This window comes from Lepus europaeus, chromosome 17, assembly GCF_033115175.1.
Source record: "Lepus europaeus isolate LE1 chromosome 17, mLepTim1.pri, whole genome shotgun sequence".
Taxonomy (NCBI): Eukaryota; Metazoa; Chordata; class Mammalia; order Lagomorpha; family Leporidae; genus Lepus; species Lepus europaeus.
Window position 1 is genome coordinate 28,564,257 of NC_084843.1, and position 17,473 is coordinate 28,581,729.

The following is a 17,473-nucleotide window of genomic DNA, read 5'->3' on the forward strand; positions in this document are numbered from 1 at the left end:
CGCCTGACTGCCCCTGGCTCACAAAGCCAGCCGCAAAGCCTAACTCTGGACCCCGGGCCGGCTGCCCGTGCTGCCAGTGGCTTCTCCGTCCCTCTCCCCCCATGACCTCTTCATTTCCGCAACACCTGCCCACAGGTGGCTGTTTCTCCACACCCAAAGGAAGCGTGCCACAGGGCCCTGTGCAAGTCTGCAGCTGCCAGAGCTGTCAAGCTAAGGCCATTCCCTTCCCCGCTCCAATCTCTCAGGCTGCTCGCCCATCTCCTTTCTCCTCGTTCTCATGGGTGCACCTCCAGAGGTCCCCCTGTCCCCTGCCCGCCACGGCTTTTCAGTCTGAAAGCGTTTCTAAACTCATGCCTGAGCCAGGTTCCAGAAACATCTCAGCCAGCGAGAGGCACATGTTGAGAGGCAAGCGGACAAGGGGTACTAGGCAGGACTGTTACGGCACCTGCCTCGCTGCTCCGCGCCACCACCCCAAGTCAGAAGAAACATATTCCGGCAGCAGCATACATCCTAGGTCCTCCGAAGCCAGCAAACATTTCTCTCAAACATTCTCAAACGCTCCGCCACCCCCCACCCAGTCCCAGCAGTGCTGCCCCTCTACTGGGCCACTCTTGGCCCCTCTGCTGTCCTCCCAAAGACCTCAGCTCCAGCTCACTCCCAGGACCAGCAGTCAGCCCAAAGGCAGAGTCTCCGGATGGCTCAGAAAACCAGGCTGTGTCCCTTTCCCCTCCCTAACTGGCACTGGGTCCACAGCCCCAAAGCTTCCCCAGGCTCCTCCCCTAGCTTTTAAATGCAAAGGACTCCCTCCTCTCCCAAACCACCCTGGAAGGTGGGAAGGAGTCTGAAAGTCAAATCGCTGTGCCTTCAGTAGCAGGCTGAGCCAGGCCCAGGGAGCTGCAGGGTTTTCGGAGGGTGTATAATTAGCTGATCAGTATTATGTTACCCTGTTCATAACTGAATAACCATTTTAATACAGATGGCACACTCTGGGATAATTTCTGGGGTCGCCTCGCAGTACGTTACAGCACGAGTGTGGCAGAGGGAATCTTCTTTAGCCAAGGTACATTCTACCAGCTAATTTTACCTGCTGTTTTCAGGATGATTTGGGATAATTCCATATCATTTGCAAAATATTTAAAAAAAAAGAAAAAGCCCTTGATACGTAATGCCAGATTCAGAAAAAGGCACCATCTGAATTATTAGTTGTCCTGATAATGAGCCTAGGAAGAGTGCGAAGAATAACAAGGGCATGACACCCTTAGCCTTCTCCTCATTTGGGGGTGCCTCAAAATGGGAGGGCTGTGGACCTGCTTCTCACTGGTGTGTGACTTGATGCAGGATTTCCGTGTACGTCTGTGAGGTTGTACAGTTCTGCGAGTGCAAAGCCAGCCCAGGTTCCGGGGCCCAACTGCCCCTTGTCTGTTTGGTAGCCCCACAGACAGGCACACTGGCCATAGTGCACCTGCGTGGAGTATGCACCTGTGTTCTCCCACAGTACACTAGGGTGGTTCGGGGATTAGGAGACCTAACTATCCTATATGTCAAACCGATTCCCTGTTGACCGCACCTGCCTGAACCTATCCCAGGGCAAAGAAAGACTTGGATTCACCCTCAAGGTCCTGGGTTCTCCTACCCTGTCTGGCATCCCAAGCCTTGTCCACCTCTTCTACCTGCTGCCAATCTCTACCTGTTGGCTGGCATTTGCTCCACAGGCTTGGACACAAGTGCTTGTGGGCCGGAAATTTGTGCAGAGCTGGCTAACAAGGCAGGCTCCTGGGAGGCAACCTTTGTGAGAGCTGGCCGAGAGGGCAGGCGGGGGAGCCAGGACAGGAGGCTGTCCCTGGGGATAGGAGCATGCCTTCAGAAAGGGAAGTCTGTTCAGAGGCGATGAATAGACACTGGGCATTTTAAAGGCTTTGGCTGTAGGCTGTGATTGTCTCTAGATCCCGAGGCGGGTAATCTTGGAGTCTTAATTACCACAAACACTTGGATTCATTTCCAGGACACCGGCGGGAGAAGCCTGGCAGGGAACGCCCAGCCCTGAACGGGAGGGAGATAGCCCTGTCTGTCTGTCCATCTCTCCCTCTCTTTCTCTGCCTTCCACATCCCCTCTCTCTGCCGAAAGGACTTGGGGCTGGGAGCAAGGAGGAAGAGTGCAGCCCTGGAGCCAGAAGCTGGAGCCCCGCCCTGCAGGCCCCGAGGTTCGCTCACCTGTTGATGGAAGAGACGCTGGGCACGGTGTCGTTATCGCAGATGCCCTCGGCTAGCAGCCGGTCGCGGATCTCCCAGGCGAACATGGTGGGATTCTGCCGCTTGTACTCAGCGATCTTGTCCACCACTTTGGGCGTTGCCACTTTGGGCTTGGAACCGCCGATCACGCCCGGTTTGATGCTGCCAGTCTCGTAGTACCTGCCCCGGGAAGGTCGGTGGGATCAGCGGCGGGGGGAAATGGAGGGCGGCTGCAGGCTCTGGAGCCGGGAACCACTGCTCCGAGAGAGGCAGCAGTGCCGAGGGAAAAGGCCCAGTGTGGCTGAGTCCACTTCCAAAGTGGGCTCTTGGCTAGGGCGAGGGACTCACAGAGAGGGACCCTGGGAGGACGGGGTGGGGGATGCTCCCCACTGGAGAGAGGTACCCCAACTACCTAGGTGGCGAAAGTGTAGCCGTCTGTTTGGGACAGGCAGAAGGGACAGCGCTATGAGGCTTGGGGCAGACCAGGGCTGAGGCACCACTTCCAGCCCTTGGGTACTAAGCACAGAGGACCCTAGGAAACCACCACCTCCCTTCACTTCTCCTCTTGGGGACCCGTTTCCGCTCTCCACCCCATTCCTCCAACCTTCCCCTCACCCCATGCATCTCTTCCTTGCTGAAGCTGGCACATGCCCTGGAGCAGGGCAGGCACAGGGTGACCCGGTTCCACTGTCGCTCCTGGGGCCTTGGCTACCCCTTGAGCACCCTCTCCAAAAGGAGCAGCCCTGCCGAACCCTCGGAGGTGGGGCTCTCCCTGTCTCACTTAGCGGCCTGTTAGCCAAGTCCTCGGGCCAGAGACCCAGTGCTGGCGGGGACAGAGGCAGGGCGTCTCCCAGGACGGCTCTGAGGCCCTCACCTGCCCAGGATTTTGCTGACACAGCCGTGGCTGACCCGCAGCTGCCGAGAGATGTCACAGGGCCGCACACCCTGGTGGGCGAGCTCCACGATGCGCTGCCGCACCACGTCGGGTAGGGGCCGGCCGTTCACAAACACCCCCCCGAGCTGGTTCACACCCCCGTGCCCTGCTGGGGAGAGACAAGAAAAAAACACAACACCCCACACGCGGCAGGGACCGGCCATTAGTCAGGGCCCGGAGCCCGGGCCGGGCGAAGGGAGCGCGCAGTACGGAACATGCTTCCGACCTCGCGGCGAAGGGCGGCAGGCGGACCACGACGCGGAGAACTGGGGCTCGGAACCCGCCGGGCGGTAAAGACGCGGCAGCGCACACGCTGGGGAAGAACGCGACACTGAGACCAGTGCGACGTACGGGACAAAGTCAGAGAGGGCATGGAGAAGGCAGGCGACAGCAAAGAGGGGTGGAGGGGAGAAAGCGCGGGACAATCAACGCCAGCGGGGAAGGATTTGGGGACGCGGGATGAGGCAGCGCCGGCCGGCCGAGGACGGAACTGGCACTGGCAACTGGCGCCGAGCGGGATCCCGCCTGCGCCGCAGGCAAAGGGGCAGCTGGGGCCAGGGAGGGCTTGGAGGCTGATGATCTGGGGGCTGCTGCTTGTGTCGGGCGGGAGCCCCGACAGGGGCTAACTCACACTCACACACACACACACACACACACACACACCCCTTTGCTTCCTACCTCTTTCATTGTATTTATTTGTGATCAAAATGTTCTACTTCGGTTCGGTTTGGTTTTCGATCACTGTTTTTCTTTCCTTTATGTCTATTCTGTTTATATACTTAGGGGCCCCATTTCCCCCACACCCCCCTACAGTCTAATGAGGAAAGGAAACAGGTGGAGAAGGGAAGGCGGAAGAGGCAGGGGCCTGGGGTCTGCTGCGCTCTGAGACAGGGAGGCGGCGGCCAGCGGTGCGGCTCCGGCAGCAGTCCGGGAACGCAGGCTGCCTGGGCTCGCCCGCCCGGCGCGCTGCGAGGGCCTGGGGGACCTCCCGCCTCGCCCGGGGTCGCATGGCACAGGGACCGCCCCGGAAGGCCGAGGTCTCCCGGGGCACTCTGCGTAGCGGGCCGAGCCAGCAGCACACGTCCCTGTAGCCGCCCAGGAACCTGAGCGGCAAGGGCGCTTGTCCTCTCAGCCGAGAGAAAAGGGCGCTGTTTCCAGCGAGGCTCGAGCTCGGGCTCCCGAGGCCGGAGCCAGGCCGGAGGGCCCGGCCGAGCGCCCCAATCTCCCGGCCTACGGCGGCCCGGAAATCCTGCACTCAGCGCAATCCCGCAACCGCGGCTACCGAGCGAGCCAAGCGCCGAGATTGGCCGCACTGAGCCGCCCCCGGCAGCCCCGGCCCCGCCAGCTACAAGCGAGTTTTGGAGAAAGCGGGGACATCTGCACTGCCCCCCCACCCCGTTTCTCTCCCATCCTCTTCTAAGGGGACCTGAAACAAGCTTGGGCGAACCCCCTGGGGAGAGGCTTCAGGTCGGGCAGCCGGGGAAGGCCAGAGCGTTGCCTTCACCCCGACCCCTCTAGTCTCCACGTCTCTAGCCCCATTCCCCACCCTTCCCCTCCATCCAAACCCCAACCATCAATAATTTAGGCCCCGGGAGAACTCGCGTTACCGGTCTGAAAAGGCGGCAGCTGCGGGCAGATTAAAGATGAATAATTCAGCCTCCCCGGGCTCTGGGCCCGGCCCCTTGGCCCCAATCTAAGGGGTGGGGATGGGAAAGGGGCACGGCAGGAGTCCAGGGCCGGGGTCGGCCGGAAGCCGGTGCCCAGTCGGGTCCGGCTTGCGCCACTGCCGCCGGCGCCGACCCGGGCTGCAGCTACTCGCGGGCCGGCGCTGCGGCTCTCGGCCAGCCGTTCTCCGACCACCTTCGGCTGGCCTCGCTCCCCCTCAGCTTGCAAAGTGGTTCCCAGTGGGCGGCCGGGGCTCTGCGGACCCCGAGCAGAACCGGCAACAGAGGAGAGCCGTGGCAGCCGGCCGAGAGGCAGGCGGGCTGGGCAAGGCGGCGGCGGACTGGCTTCCCTCCCTCGGAACAGGAGCGAGGCTGCCCGGCCCGGCTCTCGGAGACCCGCGGCGGCCTGAAGCCCCCCCAGCTCGGGTGCCCCGTACTTGGAAAGTATTTGAGAAAATGCATGTTATGCCAGGAGTATTTTTTTTTTTAAATAAAAAGCTCTCCCCATAACGTTAAATGTATCTTGGGAGAAGGGGAAAAAAAAAAAAAAGCCAGGTCGGCCTCCTGGCTCTCTGGGCATAATTTCAGATCCAAACAAGGTTTTAAAAGTTTCCTTGTGAGAAGTTACAAATTATCCTTAATTGTTATTCTACAGATGGGGAGGAGTTTTCTATTTAGAATCTTATTTATCTTTAAAGAGAGAGTCTGTTCCCCCAAAATCTCAGAACAGTTTTCTGAGCTAAAGACATGCCATGGATTGAATAAATTCAAATTTCGTTACAATACTCTCCCATTCCCTATCTTTCTGCTTCCTTTCGCCCCTTCTCATTTTTTTCTGTAATTTTCTTTCAATTTTCATTGATTTCCTTCCCCGTTTTGAATTCTCTTTCCTTTCTCCCCAGCTTCAGCATTTGCCTTCCTTTTGTTCTTGCCCTCTCGGTTTTTCTCTCTTTGCTGACCCCCGGCCAGGTGGCCGGCAGCGCGGCCCTCAGCAAGGAGTGGGAGGGCAGGCAAGGAGCGTCCAGTGCTGAGCAGAACCTGCCCAGGACGCTGCACTGCCCGCTCCCTCTCTGACTTCAATTTCTTCCTTCCGGGAACCCCTCTTTGTTTTTAGAGCATCTCCCAGGCAGATGCAAGGAGAAGCGATGACCAGCACATCTTGCCAACCTCAGATTCCCAATTCAGACAGGGAAGGGGAAGGAGAGGGAAAAAAGAGGAAGGGAAAATTCCAAACCAGTGTGCAAGATCCTCGGCTAGGCTGTCAGGACCCAGAGAGGCTGGGAGCGGAGACTCAGAAGGGAGCACCCAGCCCACACTCTTCCTAGTGCCCGATTGTCCTAAAACTAAGGCTGTCTGTGCTGGGAGTCTCCCCCTGGACACCCACAACTCTGAAGGTAGAGATGTGGAGAGGGAGCAGGAGTATGCAAAAGAGGAGAAGAGACAGAAAATACAGCACCCTGAAAACTGCCTGCCAACTGGTCCCCCAGCTCAGTGCAAAAGGCTGCCTAGAGTGGGGTGGCTGGAACCAGGGCCCGGGGCTGTGGATCCCACGACATAAGAGAGAGCAGGTGGAAGGAGGAAGGCCGATGCTGGGCACCAGGGAAGGGAGGATGGCAGCAGAGGGACTAGGCATGGGTGACAGAAGGCAGCAGGGAGAGAAGCTGGAGGCGTTAGGAGTACCCGGAGAAGGAAAGAGGGAGGACGGAAGAACGAGAGAGGGACCGGGAGCAGCCAGAGTGGCCTCCAAGACTGGACCCAAGCGCAGAGAGCCGGCGCCGTGCTGGGGCTGGACCGGGCTGGAACCGAGAGCCGCGAGCAGGGGCAGGAGCCGGGCGCGGGTACTCACGGTGCATCGCGGAGAAGGGGTCTGCTTTGCAGTGCATATCCATGGGGAGGCAGAGGAGCGGGAGCAGCGCGGCCGCCGCCGCCGTGTCGCCTCGCAAACTCAACTTCAGGACTTGAGGAGAAAAGGGAGGGACGGTGGGGGAGGGAGTGTGAGCGGGCGCCCGGCTGCTGCGGGGCGCGCGGGGGCGGATGGGGGGCGCTGCGCTGCGCTCCCCGCGGGACTCCTCCCGGGCCGCCGGGGCTTTGCAGCTGCAGCGGCCGCAACTTCTCACCGTCGGGGCGCCGGGGCTGGGCAGTCAGCAGAGCGGCCCCGGGGCGGTGGGCCGGGCCAGGGGGTACGGGGGGCGCATGGCTCGCGCGGCAGCTGCGGCCAGGACTGAGGCCGGGCGGGGCAGGCGGCTCGCTCAGTTCCCCTGGAACCCGGTCATCCAAAAGGCAGCGGTCGGAGAGGGCGCGGGGCGGGGGCGGCCCGAGGGCGCCAGGAGGGGAGCGGGGCCGCTCCGAGTAGGGCGAGTTGGCGAAGTTGGCAGAGAAGTAGCAATCCCCGGGATGTCCGAGCCGGCGCCCGCGGGAGGGGAGCGCGCGGGCCGGGCCCCCGCCCCCGGAAAAGGCAGGCGCACGCCGCGGCGGCCGCAAAGGCCGGGAGGGAGGGAGGGCTAGAGGGAGGCGAGCGGCGCCGGCAGCGTCGGGCTGGCCCCAGGTGGGTTGCGGCTGCGAGGAGACTCGGCCGGAGACTGGAGCCTGGGCTCCCGGTGTGTGTCTCTCTAAAAGCTGCAAAGCCCCCTCCAGACCCCCTCCCCCTCCCGCGCCGGGAGATGGATGACTTGTCAGACAAAGGCAATAGATTCCACCACTCTGTGATTCGCCAGCGCCGGAGCCCCGAGCTTCGGCGAGGAGGGCCCCGCGCCTGTCACTCCGGTGCCGGCGCGGGGAGGGCAGGGGAGGGGGAGGCGGGAGGGAGGGAGGGAGCGAGCGGCGGGCGAAGGAAAAGGGAGGGAGGGGAGCGGGCCAGCGGGAGGAGGAACGGGAGCTGGGATTAAAACTACACTGAGAAACGAAACTCGGCGATAAGATAAACGTTAGATAAGGATAAAGAGCGGCCAGTCTAATGAATATGCAGGCAACGACAGAGGGCCGCGGAGCGCGCTGCGCTCGCTCGGAAGCCGGGCTCTGGGTCCCAACTCGCCCAGCCCTGCTGTCCAGCGGCCAGTGCCCGCAGGCACTGCACGGCCCCGGACCCCGTCAGCGCCCTGCTCCTAACCCGTCACCCTGAGCTCTGAGTTCCCTCCCGTTCCTTCCTCTCGTGGGCCCTTCCCTGTCGCCTCTCCCTGCCGAGGTGCCTACTCACCCACGCACCCCCAATTCTCATTCCGGAGCAAAGTACCCAGCAGTTTGTCCGCCCCCGCCCCGCACGCTGCCGCCCGCCTGGAGCCTCTCCGGGCCCCCTTGCCCTCTCGGGTCCGTCCAGAACGCTTTGGTTTAGCATCGAGCTGGAGACCTCCGGCGAGGACCCACCTGCTTTGGTGGGACCCAACGGCCGGCGGGAACGCCCGGGGCACTTGGCTCCAGGACCCTCGGGTGGCCGGCGCGGGGTGGGTGGGTGGGGAGAGGGAACAGAGCGGAGTCGCAGGTCGCTGGCAGGAAAGGTTGCGGGAGACCGAGGCTCGCTCTCCCCGGCTGGGGAGAAGAGGCGGCTGCGGACGCGGCTGAGCGCCGCCCGCTGCTAGCTCGGCGGATCCGGAGCGAGCGCAGGAGGCGCAGCTCGCTGGCCTGGCCCCACTAATGCCGGAGCAGCTAGCCCAGCCTCCGCAGCCCTCGCCGGCACTCGCTCCCTTGCTCGCTGGGTCCGCTTGCACGCACCAGCCAGGAGAAGCCCTTTGTCTCCTAACCGGTTAAGTACAGAATATCCGGGAGATCTTTATGAAATATTTTCCCTCGTCTCATAAATCATCTTGGCACTTCAGCTGATGTTTTAACTCTCTCCCTCCTTCGCTCCCTCCCCCCCTCTTCCCTGGGTCCGCTCCAGGGCGGCTGGGCGAAGCCCGCGCTGCGCTCTTGCTGCCCGGCCCTGAGGTTCCTCCAGTCCGTCTGCAGCCCCGGGCAGCACGACGGACTCCTGTGCCCGTCTGCCGGCAGGAGCCTGGGCAGCAGATGGGATCTGGGACTGCACCGGTCTGCCTCAGCCCGACTCAGCGTGACTCTAGGCGTCTTGTACCTGGGCCTCCAGGGTACCTCTACGCCTCGTTTGGGGCTCTGACCACAGTCGGCCCAGCATGGTCTGGGGCTCCCACTCCTCAGGGGGCTGAGGGCTGGAATCCTGGCATTTGCCCTCCCTCCGGAGTCTTCCTAAGTCTGATCTGCTTAATCCACCTGCGAGGGTAACTTATGAGAGAGGAAAAACCCTCCTCCTTAGCCCCCTTCTCAGCCCCCACCCCCACTTCCCATGGCAGCCCAGCGTGCTCCCTTGGGCCCGGGGCTGAAAGCGCAGGGTTCAGCCCCGAAGGTTGGTCTCTTCCCCTCAAGGCCTGCAGATGGCGCTCCCGGGTTTCCTTTGGCCTCACAACCCCACGAACACGCACTAACTTTGTGTGGGGAGCCGAGGGGAAAAAAAGCAGAGTTCCCGCAGCCTAAAGGGACCAGCTTTCAGGCCTGGGAACCAGGTGCACTGTAGCAGGTCCAGAGTTGGACTTCCTTCGGGGAGGTAGGTACTCAGGAATGGGAGGGGGCCATTGAAGAGAGGGCCCCCTGGTTGAGAGCCGCTGAGAACTCAAAGAGCCCTTGCCCTGGCTCTCCTCCTAGGTTGGTCCTGCTGGAAGTGATGTCTGAACTATTGCAGGAACCAGGCGGACCCCCACATCCACCCACGCCCAGATGTCTCTGGAACCAGCTGGACCTCTCCCTGTGTTGCACAAGCTACCAAGTGAGAGTGGGCACAGCAGGCATTGTCACACACTGGGCAGAGTGTGCTGCAAGTTGTCTTCCCTCACGAGCACCCGCAGTCTTATTTCCAAGGCAGCCCAAGCCTGCGCCCTGCTCCCAGGTCGCCCTCCCGGAGACAGCCCTAGCAGGAGGCGCACCCTCCTTGGCTCCAGCCCTGCTGCTAGCCTAGAAAACTCCCTAAGGGGGAGCACCCAGGTCGCACGCAGGCTCGGCCTCTCCCTCTGATGCTCCCTGCCACAGTTTTTTTCTTCTATAGAGTCCAGTAAAGGGGGGGGGGGCAAGAAAGGGAAAAAAGGGACGAAGAAAGAAGAGGAAGAGGGAAAGAGAGGAAGAAAGAAAACAACCCAGCCCCAAACACAACCCAGGCTCCGACCTGTCAGGCTTGGTTGCTTTCCCCAGTCTGCCTCTAAATGAACCTTTTCTCTCTGGTGTTTTCAAAGCGGCCTTTCCACCCCCCAACCTAGGGGCATTTACACTTCAAACAAGGCGCCCGCCTCCCTGCGGAAATTTAAAGGCAAATAAACTTTTGGGGAGTTGCTCTGATACCCATCTCGGGATTTGCTTCATTAGCCGCCTCTGTGCATCTGATCTACCCAATAAATCTTCCTTGTGGATCACGGCTCCTTCGCCTTCTCCGCGCCCTTCCCTGCCAGGCTCGCCTGGCGCCTGGCAGCTCCCACCCTCGCCTCTCGCGGCCAGGCCGGGCGCGCCTGCTCTGCCTGGGCAGCGGTGTCGCAGAGGCGGTGGTCTGCGACAAGCAGCCCCCCAAGCGTCCCCGCGCCCAGGCACCCCAAGCCAAGAGTAACTCGCACCTCGGAGTCCCCAAATGCGCTTCTGGGCAGACTGCCTTAGAAGGGCCGTGCGGGCGTGTACTCCGTCCGCTGCCCTCTCTTCACGACCCTCCGCTGCTCCTAGGTTCCCAGTTCCTGGACCCAGCGAGAAAAGACAGAGGTGTGGCTACCTCCCCGCTGGGGCCTCCAGCGGCTCCGGCTGGCGGCTGGGCAAGCCTTCCTCCTTCCTCCTCCCCGGGAGCCCGGAGGAGAGCTAAGGCCTGGGCTCTGAGGGAGGGGATTAGAAATTCCGAAATTAAATGTATCTCCCCAGGAAATGCTCCCCACCGCGCGGACCAAATTAAACGCATTAAAGTTCGGGTGGGGGGGCTGTTTAGAGTGGGAGGGGGGTGGTCCGAAGGGAAGAGGAGCGGAGGCAGAGGGGGGGGAGAGCGGCGGGCGGCGCTGGGCGGCGGCTCCGTGGTCCAGCTCTGTGGTCCTTTGGGTGAGTCCCACCTGCGGAAATCCCCACCACCCGAAAGTGAGCAAGAAAAGTTTTGACAGTGAAACTCCGGGAAGGACGCCCGCGGCCCAGCACACGCGGGAGCACGCCCTTGGCACTCAGGTCCCAGGCTGCGGACGCTGCACCCCGGCCCCCTCGCCAGCTCGCCCCTCCCCCTCCCTGTCCTCTCCCCGCCCCTCCCCCTGCCTAGCCCTCTGGTCACGTTGGAGGATGGGTTTTTTTTTTTTTTTTTTTTTTTGGAAGAGCTTCTGGTACAATATGGAGCACCATGGGCTGCAATTTCACACTCCACAGCACATTCCCCCTAAAGCTACTTTCTTTTTTTTCATCTGAGACCCCCTAATTTCTGCTTCCTCGCTCCCTCCCTTGCTCCCTCCCCTCCTCCTGCTCTCACTCTTCTTTCCCCGCTTTTGTTCCCAATATTTGGGCTCCCTGCGTGAACGGGGGGAGGGGGGCTGACTCTGGGCCGGCCCCGCCCGCGCGGTCTGTTGGTCCTGCGGAGCCGCAGCGCACGTGCTGCGCCTTTATCCTGCTCGACCCTCCCCCTCTAACCCCGCTGCCCCTCACAAGAGGTCCCTGCCACCCGCCTGGCCCTTCGCAGCCCCTTTGAGGGGAACGACAATACAAGCCACTTGGCCACCAAAGCGGCCTCTTCGCAGCACGGGCCAGCCAGGTGGCTGCCGCCTGTGGGCTTCCCAAGCCGGGGAGGCTGGGAGCTGGGGAAACAGACAAGCCGGGAGAAACGGGGGAAACAGCCTGTAGGCGGATAGGGCGCTAGAAGGGGGGGTGGCAGAGGTCCAGGGAGGCCCTGCTACTCCTGGCTCAGACTGGGACCCAGAGGGTCCCCCTTCCCCAGACTCTCCAGGGTCTCTGCACAGCTGAAGGAGGAAGGAGAGGCTGCCACAGCATGAATAGTTCCTTTGTTTCTTTGTTTGAGCCTCAGTTTTCTCACCTGTAAAATGGGGCTAGTTACACCTGTCTTGTCAAGCTCAGGTACCTAACCAACAGGCATTCTAAAAGCCAGACCTTTCTGTAATGGATACAGCTTTCTGAACTCTCAAACTTCCAAAGAGAGAGGCTTGAGTGCTTTAGCTTGGGTGGGAAAGGGGTGGGTCCAGCCAACTTCTATCCTGTAAAGGTCACTGGACATTCCCCTCACCGCCCCCTCTTCCTCCTTTAAGGATTTGTTTTCCTTTCAATGAGGATACCACATCCCGTGCTGGTTTATCACTTGCTCTGTCTACCCCCAAATGCCACTCCTCCACGTCCACTTCCTGCACGCCCCCCACACCTACCCCACCCCCTGCCCCAGCAAAACTGCTTAGAGGCTCGGTTAAATTCCTCATGTACACCCCAACAGCCAGGGGAACTGTGGCTTCGGACACCGGCCCCCGGCCAGTCCGACAAAACCGCTGGGAGGAGCGGCCCATTGCGGGGACTTGCACAAGGAAACCCCGTCGGGTCGGGCTCCAAACAAAGAAAGTTGGTCCTCCCAGTACCTGCGGTCAACCTGCCAAAGCCAGAGCGGAGATGAGACGGCGGCGGCGCGAGGCTGGCTGGAGGGAGGCACGAGCAGGGAGGGGGGGGTGGGAGCAAGGGGTGCGAGGGAACTGGGCAGGCACCTGTCTCTGAAGGCCGGAAGAGGCTGGTTGGGTGAGGCACAGGTCTCTTCCCGGCCAGCTGCACCCTCCCCCACTCCCCAGCCTAGGCGAGAGAGTCAGGGTGAGGCTGAGTGGCGGTGCCGGTGGCTAAGTAATGATTAACTGGCTTCTCAGCCGGGCTCGGAGCCCGCGGCCTGACCGGGCTGTGGTCAAGGGAGCCACTGCGGGCGGACCCGGGACGTCGCCCGCGCTCCCTGCCACCGCTGCCGCCGCCGCTCAGAAAAGGGCTGCGGAGGGAGGGGGCGGACGGCGGCAAGCGGCAGCCGAAGGGAAACAGTACAGGGCAGAGGCAGCGGCGGTCTCCAGCCGGGAGGCACACGGCTGAGCGGGGAGAGGAAGGGGAGAGGACGCGCGGCCCCGCGGCGCCGAGGAGTAGCTGCAGAGGGGCGGGAGGACCCGGGCCGAGTTTCCCGGGAGTTGCGAGCAGGCTCCAAATCTACTGTCTCAGATCCATCCGCCGCGCGCCCGCCCTCCCTTCCTCCTCTGCCAGCAGCTGCGTGGATGTGAGGAGCAGGCGGAGAGCGCGCCAGAGCCGGGAGCGGGTAAGGCAGGGGGGACCCGCCCCCGAGACGGCCAGGCCGGAGGGCAGGGCCGCCGAGGCGCGGGACAGACTGCGCGGTGGCTGCAGACAAAGGGCCGGAGCGAAGGGCAGAGGCGACACGGGGGCAAGAGGCGCTGGATGAGACAGAGAGGGGCCCAAGGAAATGGGGGGGGGCGGTCTCTCGGGATCGGCCCAGGTGGGCAAACTCCTGCCGTCTGCGCCCACGCCCAGCCTGGAGCCCGCACGTCCGGCCTTCCCCTGGCTCTGTCCTGTGGCCTCCGGTCGCGGCAAGGGGCGTAGCCGGGAGTGTGTGGCTGTGGGGGCCGTGTAGGTGTGCGCGCCTCCCGGCTGTAACGGGCTGGGGAAGGGGAGGAGGGGAGGATTCCCCTGCAAGCCTCTGCCCTGCTCTCTCCGCCGTCCCGAACTTGAAACAAAAGGGCTGAACTCAAGCCCTCTGGGACAGAGCAAGGTGTCCTTCTGGGAAAAGTGCTTTACTTAGAGACTTTAAGCGTCACCTGCATCCAGGATTATTTCTTAACTTTCTGTAGCTGTTCCTAGAAAAGAACAGGTGCACGTTTAATCTCGGGCAGAGAAGGGCCCGAGTCCCATATCGAGACCCGCGGCTAACGAATACATCCAAGAAGCTAAGAGGAGGGAGCCCCTTTGACCAATTAAGAATTTCTGATGTGTCTCCTTGGAGGCCAAGCGTCTCGTGGTGAGGAGGCAGCGCACATGTTAGTGTCGTGAGGGTGTGTAAAAAGTGCGTGTGGGGGACTGCCGAAGAGCGTTCTAGGTGAGGCTGAGATGGGAGCTCTGGACCCACAGCCGGCACCTCCCCCTCCTCCCACTGCCCTCCGCGGAGGCTGCTCCGAGGCCAAGGCCTCTGCAGCCTCTTCCATCGGGGCCGCCAATCAATTCTGCAGGTCAGCACAGCAATTAATAACGAGGTGAGGAGGCTCAGCAGAAGAGGGTGGGGCGGCGTCGGGCTGTCTCCCCCAGGCTCTGAGGGCCCCCGCGGCAGGACCAGGGAGAGGGAGGGGTCTCGGAGGGCAGACAGAAATCTGGAAACTCAGTGTGGGCCAGATAGTCCAGGGCACCAGGATGGAGAGGCAGGGGACAAGTGGCAGGGAGTCAGAGCCAGCTGGGACAGGCCGGCCGGCGGAGGAAGAATGGAAGGCATCAAATAAACGCCTTGTTTCCCTGGTTCTGGGCGTAGGGGCGGGGATCGCGGAACACCACAATTCAGCTAGGCGCTGATTCTTGCCCCCTTCCCCTTCCCTGGTCCTTTCCTGGTGGTTTTCGCTGCTTCAGAACAGGCTCAGCGAGACTAAATAAAACCCGCATCTTTCGCAAACCCGGCTGCGGCGCTGGCGCCGGGTTGTCCGGCAGGCATGCTCGGTCGTGCGCATCTGTTGTCCCTTAAACTAGCCGGAAGGGGCCAAAAAGGGTGCCGGGGCCGTCTAGGGGACACCGGGCCCCCAAGGAGGTGCGCCCAGATGTGGCTGTGGAGATGAAGGCACAGGAGCGGGAGGTGGCAGTGAAGAGGGACGGAGGGAGAGAAAGTGGCTGGGAGCGCGGAGGACTCCGCGGCTCGGCTAAGCGGGGCCGCCTGGAGGAGGACAGCGGTGTCCTTTTCCTGCTCGGCTCCGCGGCTCCTCCCTACTCTTCCCTAACTGTGGCTGCCAGGATGTGAGCCCCGCGTCCAGCACTAGCGGGAACGGAGGTAAGGGAACGGGGAATGCGGTACGCCGCCGGTGCCCCGGTGCCCGCCCCCCCTTCCCCTGCTACCCACCCTCCCCCCAAGCCGCGGGCCGCTGAGCAACACAACGCCCGGTGTGGCTCCTTGGCCAGATGCAGATAGGCACAGGTGCCCCTGCATAAGTAGGAAACGCCCTGGCCTCTTCTGGAGTAGCCAGAGTGCCAGGACACTTGGGGTGAGGGCCCTGCCAGGCGCTCAGGAAGCCTAAGCCCCCCGCCCCCGCATTGCTCCGTCTTCCTCAGGCGCTGGGGAGCAGGCCTGGATGCACCTGCTGGGACTCAGGCCTGCAAGGCATGGAAAGCCGCCTGTGAGGAGGGAAAGGGAAGTGGGAGCATTGGGAGCCTGAGCACCCTGGAGGAGGGGGAAGGCAGGGCAGGTGCAAGGGTAGGAGGCCCAGGAGTCTGGAGGCAAAACAGATTCAGTGGCAGGAAAATAGAAGCTCAGTACAGACAAGGAAGGAAGGGGGAGAGAGGTTCCCAGGAAGGCCCAGCCATTAGGTCTGTCCTTGGGCTGCATATTTATACGGTCGAGGGGGTGCACAGATGGGCTCTCAATTGAATTCCATCTTCAACACCATCAGAGATTGATTTTGTACTCGCTTTTAATTTTGCCATAATTAATTAGATCATTACAACTGTTTGCTATTGATCTCCCTACTTAAACCTCTGGTGTGGAGGGTCTGCCCAGAGCCCTAAAAGCCCAGGAGGCCACGGTTGACACTTCTGGGGGCCCAGATTCCCTGGTGGGCACAAGGTCCCCTGATGGGAATGGGGATAGCCCAGGGACTGGGCCTAGCAGCCAGAGCACAGGCAGTGCTGGGGGGTGGGGTGGGACCTGAGTTAGCAGCTGAAAGGACTGGAACCTGAGCTGGAAGGGAGGAGCAAAGGAGAATGAAATTTGGGGAAGGTGAGGAGTGAGGCCAAGAAGGTCTGAGGTTAGGCCTGACCTCTGTGGAATCATTTGGAAAATTCTAGAAACCTGATCCAACCCTCTCCCTCTCCACTGAAACTAAACTTGGGCACTTGGCTTCCCTGCCCTGACAACACCAGGGCACCTAATTGGACAGTCAGAGCTGAGTGGGCAGCCCTGAGGGAAAAAGAGTAGCCCTTGGCTAAGGAGACCACCTCTTCCCCAGGCTCCTGTGAACCTCCCTTGACCTCCTGGGCAGAGCTTTCTCAACACAAGGTTGGGCACATCTACACTGGTGTTCAGACACCCAAGACCCAGGCGCACAGGTGACTCAACCATGCTCAGGCAGCTTTCCCCACTCACCGACGCCTGCGCTCTCTTCTCACCAGAAACTAGGGCCTTCCCAATACCCCCAGCTTGGAGAAAGTTGTGCACAAAATGTGCGGAGAGAAAGTGCAAAGATGAGCTCCCTACCCACACAACAGAAAGGCAGGCCAAGTTCTGCAAAGAGCCCGGCCAAGTTGCAACACTCCTGCTATCTGGATGGAAAGTTTTTAGCGAAAGATTTCGAAGACACTGGGAGGGAAGGCCCCGAGGTTGGGGGACTGCGCAGAGCCGAAGTCGCCCGCGGACACCAAGCACAGGGAGGAAAGAGAAATGCAGCCCATCACCCTCTGCCCCGACGGCCCCCACCCCTCTCCGGCGCAGCCCTGCCCTTGCCAGCGGCGGTGACGGGTCTCTCCTAGCTCTTACCTGCCCGACCCGCGCGCTGTTCCATGCTCTGCTCCCCCGCCGCCGCCCGCCGCCGCCTCCTGGGCCTGGGTCTGCCTTCCTCGCTTCTCTGCGGCCCGACAGCGCGTCTCGCCTTCGCCACCGCCGTTTCGAGATCTGGGCGCAGCCACCCAAGACCGAGCGGCTCGGATAACCCAGGCTGCCGCCGCCTCGGCTGTGCGCTCCGCTCGCGCCCGCGCTCGCACACACGGCCGCGCCGAGGCACAGCACACGCGGAGAAGCCCCGGGCTCTCCGCCCCGCGCACACGCGCGCACACGCACCGAGGCCCCCGCCAGCCGCAGGCAAGCCGGAGGCACCCACAGACCGAATCCCTGGGCTCGCCGCCGCACCCCTCCCCCTCACCCCCTCTCCGCACTGTCACTTCAGTCGCACTGCCGCGCTCGCTCGCAGGGGCGTCCGCGCTCGCCCGTCCTCCCCAACTTCGTGCGGCTCCCTCTGCCCGCGCCGCTTCGGTTCCACCGCCCCCCACACGGCCGCGGGGCTCAGCCTCCGAGCAGACTCGCCCCAACTTTCCCAGGCCCCTAAGTCCTTCCCGGAGGTCCCTGTCACCACTGCGTTCGTTATGGAACTGCTCAGTAGATCTCTCACAAGCTCTCCTGCTCCAGGTTCCTTTTTTCTTTTTTTTCTTTAAAAAAAACTCAGAAAAAAAAATTGCCGGTTTCTCTGCCTATTAGGAGCCGGTGAGGGCTCAGGGGAAGGGAAAGGACCCCACCCTCCGGGGTTCGCCACACCGACACAGCCACCTGCTGCAGCCCTGCCCTTCTACAGCACTCTGGTGCCTCACCCCTGCTGGGGGGGGGGGGGAGCTCTCGACCTCTCTCCCACAGCTTGCCCTCCCAGGCCCCAAATTCTCCCTCAAGCCTCTCACCCCCTGCTTTTCTGGCTTGCAGCCTCCTGTAGTCCAG

At 62.0% G+C, this 17,473-nt stretch overlaps 1 protein-coding gene across 6 annotated transcripts in view; it reads right to left on the reverse strand.

Moving 5' to 3' along the window:
- PAX2 (paired box 2) overlaps window positions 1–16,553 on the reverse strand; it is an 86,015-nt gene extending 69,462 nt beyond the window's left edge. For 4 of the 6 annotated variants that reach the window (XM_062214227.1, XM_062214222.1, XM_062214228.1 and 1 more), the window contains exons 1-3: window positions 6,674–6,716; window positions 3,104–3,272; window positions 2,212–2,409 (exon numbers count right to left, since the gene is read on the reverse strand). In XM_062214227.1, coding sequence (XP_062070211.1) covers window positions 2,212–2,409; window positions 3,104–3,272; window positions 6,674–6,716 — 410 coding nt within the window. Of the gene's footprint in view, window positions 1–2,211; window positions 2,410–3,103; window positions 3,273–6,673; window positions 6,785–16,528 lie in introns of those variants that run through there. The other 2 variants (XM_062214224.1, XM_062214223.1) reach the window with 2 other exon arrangements.
- Between the last annotated feature and the right edge of the window lie 920 nt (window positions 16,554–17,473).